Here is a 12,530-nt window from a genome sequence, read left to right as displayed (position 1 = left end):
ATATGGGATCCGAACCCGTGGCCTTGGTGTTATCAGCACCGCACTCTCCCAAGTGAGCCGCAGGCCGGCCCACAATTGCTTCGTTTTTAATTTTTTTTTTTTTTTTTTTTTTTTTTTTTTTTTCGTGACCGGCAATGGGATCGCAACCCCCGTTGTTGCGCCCGCACCTCGCTCAGCCAGTGAGCGGCCGGTCTGTATGTGGGATCCGAACCCTCGGTGGGAGCGCCGCCGCGCTCCTAAACGGCGCACTGTAGCAGTGCGCCACCGGGCCGGCTCCACCGGTCATCTTTAAAAACAAACAAACAAACAAAAACCGAACCAATTGTGTCATGAGGTTATAAACTACTAAATCTAGCTGTCGGGTTCACGCACATTCGCTCTATCACTCTACTTTTCCAGTATCCCTCGCTTCTCACCACAGCAAATGCAAACAGGGTACCTTGAGTCTTACCGAATCTGCTCCATGGCTTCCCACGTCAGGGTCCTGGGCGGGGCACCTGGCGGCTCCATTCGTCTCCGAATTTTCTGGAATTGGATCGCTCTTTTCTGTCGTTTCAGGATGCTGGGAGAGAGAACCAATGGCAGAAGCCTTGCGTAGAAGCAAGATGGGTGTCTGGCGAGCCTCAGGCTAAATCACGGAGCGCCTAGCCCTCTTCTCTTTGTTCGCAAGGGCAACCGGGTCCTGTCTGCCGGCTCAGGGCTGCTCTGTACACCACCCCAGAAATCTAACACCTGGAACAACAACTGCCCGTACGCGTGCCGAACTCTCTAAACAGGTGATGAAACACGTCTCTAGTGAAGGGACCGTGGTCCCGAGGGAGCTGAACGCCTACCCCTGCGCCCCTGACAACTGGGAGGAAACAAGGGCCGCCGCGGATGCAGCGGCAGGACGCCCGGCGCTGAGGGGCGCGGCCTGGGACGCCGGGGCACGAGGCCCTGCCTCAGGCTGAGGGCCCGCGAAGGAGCCGGTACCTCTCCACTTCCTGCAGCTCCCGCTCCTCCGGCTCCCAGTCGGAATCGGGGTCCGGCTCGCGGCCGACAGGGCCCGGGCCCGCCACCTCCCGGGTCGCGAACCCACGGCGAGCGACGGCAGCGCGGACGCGCCCGCCCAGCAAGAGGCTCAGGATAACCGCCATGTCGACGCAAACAAGCCCTCAGCAGCCGGAGACGCGGCAGCACCGGAAGCGGGGCGCGGACCCGGAAGTGGGGGCCGGCCGGAGGCGGGCGTGGTCGCGAGTCTTCCGGGCTTCGGGGGCGGACGGGGAGATCTGGGCTTGAACTGCTTCGCGTCTCCCCCTTCCAACCTGAGTGTGGAGAGGGCTTCCCTGAAACGCGGGGGCCGAAAGGAGATACAGGACGCGCCTGGAAAACGGCATAAACTTTAATAAAAAGACGGATTCACTGCCGAGAGCCGCCCTTCCTCTCCACAGGCGGCCCAGGCCTGCCTGTCACCGCCACCCTCTGCGGTCTTCCTGACGGCGACAGCCCCGTGCCTTAGGCACTTGGCTCCAATGGGAAAGGGACTCCTTGTGGCCGGGGTGACTTCCAGCCCCGGGCCGTACCCAGGGTTCAGACCCACCAACTAACGATAAACCCAGGCTAAGGCTTGACAGGCGGAGATGAGTACGCGGCCGGCCTTGGCTCATCTTCATATTGTAGTCTTTACCGATCCCAAGATAATCTTAAGGTGCTGAGGAATTCCTGGTGTCTTTGTGTTTTGCCTTATGCAAGCAGGGTTCCTGGCCGGGGCTTTTCAAACCGGAACGTGGTGGCAGTCTTAAATTTAGCAAAGATTAAAGGCTTTTTGCCCCTTTGGAAACCTGAGGGGGTTTTCCAGGAGAGATAGGGCTGGGCTTCCCTCCTGCTTTTACCTGTGCTGGCTGATGTTGAAGAGTGCACTGGAAGGCTGCAGCACGGGTGCAGAGGCACGGCAGATGGTGAGATCCCGGGCCTTGGCTGCTCTGTGTTCGGAGTTTACCATGGAGGGCAAGATGCATTCGGTCCATGAGTCATTTGCTACTCTTTCTGGTTGCAGAAGATAGTCCTGCTTTGGGGTTAAAGTGGGTGGCACTGATCCTGCCAGGGCTCGGTTTATGGCTTCTAGCCTTCTGCTGGCTTGGCCTTCTGCAGTGGAAACATGGATCCCCCTGAGTTTTTACTCACAGAAGATATTTGCTCACCTCTTTACCAACTGTGGCCCAATTACCAACACAGAAGAATAGCATCCCATGTTTCCCTCTAGCGTCATTACCACACTGTATTGTGATTAGTGTGTTTACTTGTGCATTTCCCTGTTACCTTCGTTGAATGCTGGGACTGTATATCTAACATTTCTATCACCAGGGTCTAGTACATAGAAGGAAGTAAATAAATGGGTCCATTACCTCCCCCATTCCCACACTGCCAGAAGTGCCATATTATATTTTGGGAGCACCCAGCTGTAATATTTGCTAGTGGGAATTTACATAGGTCAAAGTGACCAAAGCTAGTTTTGTATACTTACGGCTAGTGAGCCTGACTCTGGCACTGGAAAAATAGCGCCTCCCAGATTTCTTCATTAACAATGAACAGGGGCCGATGGCTGCTGGGTCTCCTATCTGATTGAAGTTCTTGGGCTGCAGATGGCACTGGGAATGATGTGGATTTGCGACATTCATGCTTGACAGTGGCCCTAAGATCCTGGGGATCAATTCATGGGGCCGAACTGGATGCAGAAAATGAGGAGGGCCCTGTTCTGTGGCAGCCCCTCTCAGGAACACCAATGGGACCAGACTCATAGACTGCAGTTCTTGACTGCCCAGCCCGTCCTGGTGAAATCTAGGCTAGAGGAGAAGAGCAGCCCCTTACCACATTTCTTGTGAGGCTGGGTGGAGTGTTGGAAGAAATAGGTAACTGGAAAAATCTCTTCCAGGCCATAGCTACTATTTAACCAGTTATTCCTTTGGGGTTCGACAAAAAAAGAGGACCCAACAGGTTTGCTATGAGCCCAGGGAATAGTGAATGCAGCAGTTGTTTTCTTGGCCCAAGACAGTTTACTTATCTCCCATTAGAACCAGGGCACTCACAGTGCTAGGGAGAAAGCTACACAGAAGCCATTGATTGTGGTGGCCTTGTTATTTGTCAGTCATGAATTTTGGTTTACTGTGACACAAGAATATAGAGAGCTAGTCTCTTGAAAGTGAGAAGGGTGGGAGTTTCACTTTGCTGGATGTCATTGCCTAAAACAAGGGAGCTTGGGAACAGATGCAAAAGGAACCAACAGACCCTCTCCCAAGGCCCAGCATACTCTGCTTTCCCAGGCTCCACTGACAGATACCATCACATAAGCCTCCTTTGGTATGACCACCACCATGTGCTGGTACCACAGCCCTTGTTCCCTTGTTCTATGGGAGGCCTCGTAGGGACCCTCACCCGACACTCATGAAGTTTTTTCTGGCCCCGGTGGCTGGGGTGCAGCATGCGGGTGAGCTGCTCTACGATACCCAGGCTTCGGATGAGATTCTCCCTTTGTAGCAGGGCCTTCATCCGCTCTAGCTCTTCCTCTTCCACAATTTCTTGAGGCTGCATGGTGTCCAGGTATACTGGTAGCGGCTACAAGGTACACAAGAGATGAATGCAGGATCTCCAAGGATGAGTCCCAAACCATCTGCAAGGATGGCTGCAGGGCTCCTGCCTACTGTACATCTATCCTTTCCCCAATCCTTGTGTAAGGTTCCCTTTGCTGTCCATTCTCTCACCTCGTGTTCCAAATGGTCAGATTCAACTTATTAATTAGGAGCTCATCTCTCTGTTGTTCAAGGGGAGATTCCCTTCTCTAGTAGTCCCAACCCATTTTCCCACAGAAGGATAAGAGCCACAAATCCCGACACCTCTTTCTCCCTGTTCCGATTCCTGTAAGCCAAGTGGGTGGAAAGGCTCCGGAGATGTGCCCTGAATCGGCTCTTCTCCCCAGCTGATTCACCCTGGTTCCGGTCCTTGTTTTCCTTTCGCCTCTTAGTGCCTGAGGTCTCCTGCTGTTCCTGCTTTAGGCGGATCTCTTCCAGCTGCTGCCTGAGAAGACACAGCAGCTTCAGACACTGGAGAAATTGTTTTGGACAGAATGGGGTGAGGGAAAATGGGGAGGAGGAAATTATGCAGTGTTCTTAGAACTGATGAGAGAGGAATAAGGGGGAAGATGGAAAACCTACTAAACGGAAAGGGTCATTAAAAGTGTAATAGAATTTGGGGCCGGCCCGTGGCTCACTCGGGAGAGTGTGGTACTGATAACACCAAGGCCACGGGTTCGGATCCCATATAGGGATGGCCGGTTAGTTCACTGGGTGAGCGTGGTGCTGACAACACCAAGTCAAGGGTTAAGATCCCCTTACTGGTCATCTTTTATAAAAAAAAAAAAAAAGTGTAATAGAATTTATAGCTCCATTCCTCTTTCCTTAAGTGTCTCACTTCCTCTCCTGCTGGGGAGCAATTTAGCTTCAGGATCTCCCCCCTACTCAGGCTACAGAAGACAACAAGTGGCAAAGTACCTGGCACACTCCTCTCTGGCCTTGGAAGCAGCTGTCTCCTGGAAGAGGGAGCCATTGTGCTTGAAGAAGGGTGCATACTTCTCTGTGTCAGACCCAGGATATATCCGCCGGTATCCTCCCAGGTGGGAATCCTCATATCGTTCCTGGTCCAGCATTGCTGCATGGGATGACTCAATTTGTTCTCGCCTGTGGAAACCAAGCTCAGGGTGAGTCACAGGAGGACTGTGAGAATGTTTAGGAGGAAAAGGAACACTGGCTAAGGCTTTGAGAACCTCCTCCAGGCTTCCAAGTCTCCCTGTGGGGAAAGCTGCCAAGCCCATCTTTGGCCAGTCCCATATGTGTGTAGCCATAAAGATAGGCTTTACTTACAGAAATCTGATTTTTGTCTTAAGTGCTGGGGGCTCCACTTGTAAGCTAGCACTCCAAGTTATTACAGTCTTTTAGGTTTCTCATTTTAAGAGTAATACATGTTCATTACAGAAAGAAGAGCAAAAAGATTAAAACTGCCTAAAATCTTACTATGCAATTAGCATATTGGTTATGAGCATGGACTCTATGGCAGGACCTCCTGAGTATTTTGGGGTTTTTTTTTTTGGCAGCTGGCATTCAATATGGGGATCTGAACCCATGACCATGGTGTTATAAGGCTATACTTGAACCAACTGAGCTAACCAGCCAGCCCTGGACTGCTTAACTTTGAATCCTGGTTTTGCCACTCACTAGCTGTTTGTTTCTGAGAACACAGACTCATACAAGCAGGTACAACCAATATCCTGGCTCTCACTTGACAGATTGAGCCCTCAAGAAGTCCCAGAGCAGATTAGTGAGAAAGTTGGAAAGATAACTGTGCCAGTTTGCTTGCAAGTGACTAGAATTTAGCTCGAACCACTTTAAGTGAAAAAGCAGAAAGTTACTCCTTACGCAAAGAATACAAATATGGCAAGGGTAGGGGTGCAGCTGCATCTCAGGAACATGAGGACCTGATCCATCTCTTCTGTGCTGCTCGTAGGAAGGAGGTCCTTTGTCATGGCTCCCTGCAAAATGGCTTTTTCCACATAGCAGAAATTATGACGATCATTAGTCCTCAAGATTACTGATTTCCACTTTTTTTTTTTTTTTTTTTAAAGATGCCCGGTAAGGGGATCTCAACCCTTGGCTTGGTGTTGTCAGCACCACGCTCAGCCAGTGAGCAAACCGGCCATCCCTATATAGGATCCGAACCCGTGGCCTTGGTGTTATCAGCACCGCACTCTACCGAGTGAGCCACGGGCCGGCCCATATATAACAATATTTTTAACTTGCTGCCTAGTGTTCTATTGTATGATTGTACTTTTATTTAGTCCAGTAGTTTTTAGTCATTTTTCCCCACTGAAAGACATGGTTCATAACACACAGGTGCACAGTCCATTCTCATGGGAATACCCAGGGTATTTGCAGTTACACTTCCCCAGTCATCATAAAAACATTTGAGTGCTTCCTATGTATTAGTCTAAGGCTATGATGAGGAATTGAATATACACTGCCCATGCATATTGGAATGCATGTGGGGAAGAGTGATGTTACTATAGGAATAACCCTAAATCTACTCAAATACAGCTTTATATATCATTAACAAATTATAATTTTAGTATCAGTAACCAATTACCATGTTTGTAGCCCATTTTACAATACAAGCAACAATGGGTGACCAACACTGATCTAAACAATTCCCTATTATTGAATGACTAAACTGTTTTCTGTATTTCATTATTACAAAGTTTCACAGGAACTGGTTTGTAGAGGAGCTTTGTTAAAAAACAAACCAGCTAGTCAAACCACATAAAGCTCCTTATGTGCTAATATGAAAATAACTTGAAAATACATTGCTAAGCAGGTGCAGAGTTTGTGAAAGTTATGCAACTGTCTGAGTAGACAAGGGAGAAAAATATTTTGAATAAATACATGTGTATATGTGCATTACATGCTTGTGAAAGTATACACATGATACTAAAAAACATTGGTTGGGGGGCTGGCCAGCTAGCTCAGTTGGTTAGAGCATGGTGTTGATAACGTCATGGTCCAGGGTTTGGTCCCTATACTGGCCAGCCGCAAAACAAAAAACAAAAAGATACTGTCTCCCGGAAGGAAAAATGGGTAGTTGGAGGAGAAGGGTAGGAGAAAGACTGTTCGCTATATCTTTGGAATTTTGAACATATTATCTATGATATGTGATGTGTTATCTAAGAAAAAAGTAGTTTTTAATAGCTAATCAGCCCTAGGCTGCCTTCTCCTTGTAGAGGACTTTTACTCTCAGGAAAGTAACAACAAAGAAGACAAGTTACACAACTAAACATGTGTCAGATACATGGTGCACCTGGCTTCTCGTGGCTGTTGGTTGCATTGGAAAAGCCGCTGTTTGACTCGCCGCTTGTCCTCCTCCAACACCTTCCTTTTGTCACAGCCCTGGAGGTTGACGAGGGTCATGGCATCACAGAGAAGTGCATCTTTCACCTCTCGATCGAGGTGTGAGTCCGTGGTGAAGCTTGGAGAATGGTTTACCTGCCAGGGGGAGTCATTATCCACCCTCTTCTTAAACCACCTGAGCAGGTGGTGATCTCTTGCAGGCCTAACCGGAGGGCTTAGGGGAGACATCCCCCTCCCATGGCCTCAGCCAAGGAGGCTAGATGCTCTGGCTTCCACAGCCATAGGACTTACTGTAGAGATTCCTCCAATTCACAGGCTACTGAGGCAAAACAGACAGCCTGATTCTACAGTGATAGTGTCCTTAAAGGCAAGGCTTACATTAGGAACACTAGGGATCCCAAACCTGGATCCCTATGTTAGGGGCCAGAAACCACCAAGGGTTGACTCAGCAGGTCAAAAGGTAGGAATCTTATGCTTTCTGCTGGTTCCCACTCATCCCACAGTTTCCACATCCCCCATTCTCTGTTCCACCATCTAAATATACTATCCCATGTGTCCTGTTCAAGGAAGCCTCTGAACCTTGGTTTTGCAAAGCCCAGGAGATAATCCTCACCTCCAGCAGCCAGGGTTTCAGCTTGTGGTCCAGCAAGATGTCAAAACCAAGGATCTCAAAACAGGCACATGTACCTCCACTCAGATATTGGGGAAAACAGGTTCGGTAGTTGTGGCGAAGAACAGAATGGGCCGAGATGATAGTTTTGATGATGATGTCCTCGATGTCCCCCCACAGCTCCTGGGGGTCATAGTTGTGCTCTCGCAGCCAGGCATTGAGTGTCGACAGCTTCCTGTGAGGCCCAGTGCTCAGAGGAAGATCAATTCCTGTGCCAGTGGGGCTTGGCCACAGGCAGGAAACTCCCTAACACTAACCCTAATTCTGTGCCTGGGTCCTTGTGCTTTAAAGGGCTGCTGGCAGCTTGGAGCAGGGATTAGTTATCAGGGTGAGGTTTGGGACTGCACTTAGAGCTCAGGCACAAGACAAGGGTCTCTAAAGGCTGACTTTTCCTGGGCAATTAGCCCCTTAAGAGCCAGCTTGGTTTCATGGGTTATTGATACTTTGGGGCTAAGGGGCAGAAGGAAGCTGAAGGACACAGAGTGGGGAGTACCTCTTACTACCCACGGCATCATCCCGGACAAAATTCTCATTGTGTTTGTTGACAGCATAGTTGGTCAGGTGCATACAGACATTATCCTGTGAAGACAGTGTTCCTGTGGTCTCAGACTATTTCTATGCAGCCCTCCTCTCCAGCCCTTCTCTGCCTTTCCATTGCCCGCCCTCGCCAGGATTGCTTGTCTCCTGTCCCTCTTCACTAGAGGAATGTCCTTCTGTAAGATCCTGGGGAAAAGGGTGTGCTGGGCTCCTCAGGTGAAGACCTCTTCTCAGTCACCACCCACCAAATGCTCTCCTCACAGCCAGGTGCTGCGACTCTCACTGGCTTCACTCCTTATTCTTGCTGACGATGAAAAACCTCTCTACCTGGTTTCTCTGTACAACCTCAGCACTCATGGTAGAGGAAGAGAAGAGGGTGCTGCCCTGCCCCCTTACCAGGTTGCTATGGCTGGGCTCCATGTAAGGCATGGTGGCAAAGCGAGCCAGGCCCTCCCCATACATGAAGATCCGAAGAGGGTCACAGGACGTGATCAGGACGTAGATTCGCATGTCAAACTTGAGGCCATCAATAAGGAAGGGCTGAGAGTGTGCAAACCCATGAGGGAATAATAATAACACTTGTGAAGTGCTTACTATGTGCCACATATGGTTGTAAGTGCTTCAAATACATAACAACTCATTTCATTTTCACAATAACCATATAAGGTAGTTACTATTATTATTCTCAGTTAAAATGAGGAAATGGAGGCACAGGAAGGTTAAGAAACTTGCCCAAGGTTACAGGTCTAGGAAGTAGAAAAGCTGAGATTCAAACCCAGGCAGGCTGGTTCTGAACCATGGCCCCACAATGCCTCCAAGGTAACGGGGGTAGCAGATAGGGTGGGAGGCGAAAACCAGCTTCTTCGCTTAGTGTCACATCCATTAAGAGACAGTGTGAGGTCCTGCCTTGCAGGAAGAAAGTAAGAAAAGGTCGGGCCGGCCCGGTGGCGCACTGCTACAGTGAGCCGCTTGGGAAGCGCGGTGGCGCTCCCACCGAGGGTTCGGATCCCACGTACAGACCGGTTCCCGGCTTTGGAGAGAGTCCCTGGCTTTGGGAGAGGGGCCTGGTGGTCCCGAGGCTTCCTTCACCTTGGAGATATATTGCTGGCAGATCATATGCTCTCCTGGCTTGATCTCCCGGGGATTGCGGGTTATGAAGATGCCACGTCCCTGACAGCCACTGTCTGGCTTACAGATATAAGTGCGGGTTTTCCGCTGCCGACCGTAGGACTGGAAGTCCCCATAGCTGTGTACAGAGAGGGGCTCATCAGAAGGTTTCTGTGCATCATGGCTGTCCCAGGGCCCTGTGGAGCTCTTCCTGCTCTCTAGTCCCTGCTCTTCTTGGAGCACTCAGTCTCAGACCCACTTTTCTTTGACCAGATGAAACTTTCTCATTTCACTTCGATCCCTCTGAGGCTTTCCTAGGTCACAAGACCAAAGTCTGGAGGGAATCCAGAGGGGGACCCCTTTCCTCCTCCCAGTGTCTCAGCATGGGGAGCCTGGATCACTAACTCTGTGGGGAGGCACCAGGTGCGGGGGAAGATGTTGTACGCGGTAGGATAGAGTTTCTGCATGCGGTTGAGGTTACGAGCCAGCAGATCTTTGCGGCAGATTTCTGTCATGCCAGGAAAGTGGTTGATTTTCTGAAACACAGCCAGGTGGTTATACTGCAGTCCCTCACCCTCCTCCCATAAGTGCATCCCAGGAAGCAGAGGAGGAGGATTGGGAAGGCTAAGGAAGAAGTCACAGTGGAAGTAAGCACTGTATCTAGCACCCCAAGGGTGAAAATAGGAAGATTCCCTAAGGCAGGTGAGAAGCCCCTCCATGGCCCCCACCCAACACGCATCTACACCAAGGTCAGGAAATGAGGGACACTGAGAAGGGGAGGATGCTAGCCAGGACTTCTAGCCACATTCAAAGATCCTTCAGACCACCAGGACTAGTCCTATAAGAATAATTGATGCATGACAGCACAAAGCAAATAATAAGAAAACATTTCCCAAAAGACCCAGAAGAGAAAAGGAAACTAAGAACTAGCCCCAGGGAATGCACTGCCAGGGCCCCAAGTGAGGGTATGACATTGCTGTGTTTCCTGCTGGACCCCAACTACTGTGCCCTGCAGTGTAGGAGGCAGCATCGCATCGTGTGAAGGCTGGGTGCTCTCTCACTGGCTTTCCCAATCACTAGCTGTGTGAACTTAGTATTTCTGAGCCTCAGTGTCCCCTTCTCAACAAAGGCATCTGCCATTCAGAGCTGTTTTTGAGGATTTAATGAGGTTAACAATGTAAAGCACTTCACACAGTGCCTGATGTGTAGTAAACCCTCAATAAATGCTACTAATTATTGTTATCCTCACCTTACAGCTGCTTCCTGCATGCCTGCCCCTTCTTTGAAGCTTCTCGAGCACTTCTAGAACAAACTTTCTCTTTTGGGCTCCTCTCTCTAGTTGTAGGTTATAGTCTCCTCAACTCCTTCCTGGCTTCTCCCCAAAATCAGCCTGCATACCCCTTTTAATTACTTTATTGCTAATTACTACAAAGACCCAATGAGCAGATAATAAAAATACCATGAAGCAGTTACGTTCTTCTTATGGACCCTGGTCCACCTTTCAGAGTTAGTGATCCAGGCTCCCCATGCTGAGACACTGGGAGGAGGAAAGGGGTCCCCCTCTGGATTCCCTCCAGACTTTGGTCTTGTGACCTAGGAAAGCCTCAGAGGGATCGAAGTGAAATGAGAAAGTTTCATCTGGTCAAAGAAAAGTGGGTCTGAGACTGAGTGCTCCAAGAAGAGCAGGGACTAGAGAGCAGGAAGAGCTCCACAGGGCCCTGGGACAGCCATGATGCACAGAAACCTTCTGATGAGCCCCTCTCTGTACACAGCTATGGGGACTTCCAGTCCTACGGTCGGCAGCGGAAAACCCGCACTTATATCTGTAAGCCAGACAGTGGCTGTCAGGGACGTGGCATCTTCATAACCCGCAATCCCCGGGAGATCAAGCCAGGAGAGCATATGATCTGCCAGCAATATATCTCCAAGGTGAAGGAAGCCTCGGGACCACCAGGCCCCTCTCCCAAAGCCAGGGACTCTCTCCAAAGCCGGGAACCGGTCTGTACGTGGGATCCGAACCCTCGGCGGGAGCGCCACCGTGCTTCCCAAGCGGCGCACTGTAGCAGTGTGCCGCCGGGCCGGCCCGACCTTTTCTTACTTTCTTCCTGCAAGGCAGGACCTCACACTGTCTCTTAATGGATGTGACACTAAGCTAAGCTGCTTAGAAGCCTGGATCATTCAATTGGTCTTGTTGTTAGCTCTGCATATGCCCCACTGTCTTCTGCCTAAAATGGGTTCACCTGCCGTGAAGGGGGCCAGCTAGACACAGATGCCACCAGGCAAAGAGCAAATAATGAGATAGGATGTACCCACCAGACATTTCCTTCAGATAATGGGACTCTAGAGACCCAAAAGGAGAATATTTCCTTTGGAGCAGAAGACGCTAGGTATGGCCTTTCCTGTCTGCACAGGGGTATAGCAACAAAGAGTGGCAGCCTTGGGCGCCTGGGCAAGGGGATGGGAGTAATCACTCTGGGGCCTCAGCACCTTTATGATCTTAGGCCAGGACGTTACTACCTGAAACCTCTTCATGTCCATGACTCGTTCCAGTGAGACAGAGTAGTCCGTCCAGTACACAGTCCACTCTTCATCCTCCCCCACCTCCTTCAGGCCACACATTTGGGCTGCCCGACGCACTGCAAAGACAGGTCCATGGTACCAGCCTGGGCACCAGCAACAAGTCCTGGAACTGTAGCCGGGTCAGGTAAGGAACAGACCTGATCAAAGAGTGGGTTGAAGAGGGTAGTTCTTTTCTCAGCTCTGCAGTTTAGTTACCATGTGGCAATCCCAAGTTGATGAGGCTATCAGGGACTTTCCAAATATGTGGCAGAGAAAACTACAGCTTGGCTCTCTGCTCCTGTTAGTCCTATTTCTCAATCAGAATTGTTTCTGGCTGGAAGAGCTGACCCTAGCTAGGGGTCACACTGGCACCTCAAACTCTGGGTGACCCCCTGCATAAATGCCAGTGGGGATAAGAGAGGGGGAAGGAGATGGCTGACCCAGCTCATGCTTTTTTTAAAAAATTGGGCCGGCCCGTGGCTCACTCGGTAGAGTGCGGTGCTGATAACACCAAGGCCACGGGTTCGGATCCCATATAAGGATGGCCGGTTAGCTTACTGGCTGAGCGTGGTGCTGACAACACCAAGCCAAGAGTTGACATCCCCTTACCAGTCATCTTAAAAAAAAAAAAAAAATTGCTGAAGCCCCTTCATAACTTCCTTGAAAAAACTGTTTTTTTTTTTTTTTAAAAAGATGACCGGTAAGGGGATCTTAACCCTTGACTTGGTGTT

The 12,530-nt window shown here is 50.1% G+C and overlaps 2 protein-coding genes across 2 annotated transcripts in view; both read right to left on the bottom strand.

Annotated features, from left to right (window-relative positions):
• The window catches only part of NGRN (neugrin, neurite outgrowth associated), a 6,343-nt gene extending 5,145 nt beyond the window's left edge, over positions 1-1,198 (bottom strand). The window contains exons 1-2 of the mRNA XM_008564132.1: positions 973-1,198; positions 452-562 (exon numbers count right to left, since the gene is read on the bottom strand). Coding sequence (XP_008562354.1) covers positions 452-562; positions 973-1,136 — 275 coding nt within the window. The 5' untranslated portion in view covers positions 1,137-1,198. The remainder of the gene's footprint in view (positions 1-451; positions 563-972) is intronic.
• A 167-nt stretch (positions 1,199-1,365) lies between these two features.
• The window catches only part of LOC103582441 (tubulin polyglutamylase TTLL13-like), a 13,268-nt gene continuing 2,103 nt past the window's right edge, over positions 1,366-12,530 (bottom strand). The window contains exons 4-15 of the mRNA XM_008564059.1: positions 11,758-11,876; positions 9,646-9,776; positions 9,223-9,379; positions 8,530-8,673; positions 8,090-8,175; positions 7,540-7,771; positions 6,877-7,061; positions 4,524-4,709; positions 3,870-4,050; positions 3,412-3,591; positions 2,504-2,822; positions 1,366-2,124 (exon numbers count right to left, since the gene is read on the bottom strand). Coding sequence (XP_008562281.1) covers positions 1,868-2,124; positions 2,504-2,822; positions 3,412-3,591; positions 3,870-4,050; positions 4,524-4,709; positions 6,877-7,061; positions 7,540-7,771; positions 8,090-8,175; positions 8,530-8,673; positions 9,223-9,379; positions 9,646-9,776; positions 11,758-11,876 — 2,177 coding nt within the window. The 3' untranslated portion in view covers positions 1,366-1,867. The remainder of the gene's footprint in view (positions 2,125-2,503; positions 2,823-3,411; positions 3,592-3,869; positions 4,051-4,523; positions 4,710-6,876; positions 7,062-7,539; positions 7,772-8,089; positions 8,176-8,529; positions 8,674-9,222; positions 9,380-9,645; positions 9,777-11,757; positions 11,877-12,530) is intronic.

Source organism: Galeopterus variegatus, unplaced genomic scaffold (genome assembly GCF_000696425.1).
Source record: "Galeopterus variegatus unplaced genomic scaffold, G_variegatus-3.0.2 Scaffold14, whole genome shotgun sequence".
NCBI lineage: Eukaryota > Metazoa > Chordata > Mammalia > Dermoptera > Cynocephalidae > Galeopterus > Galeopterus variegatus.
Note: the sequence above shows the minus strand (reverse complement) of the source record. Positions and strands in the feature narration are given on the sequence as shown.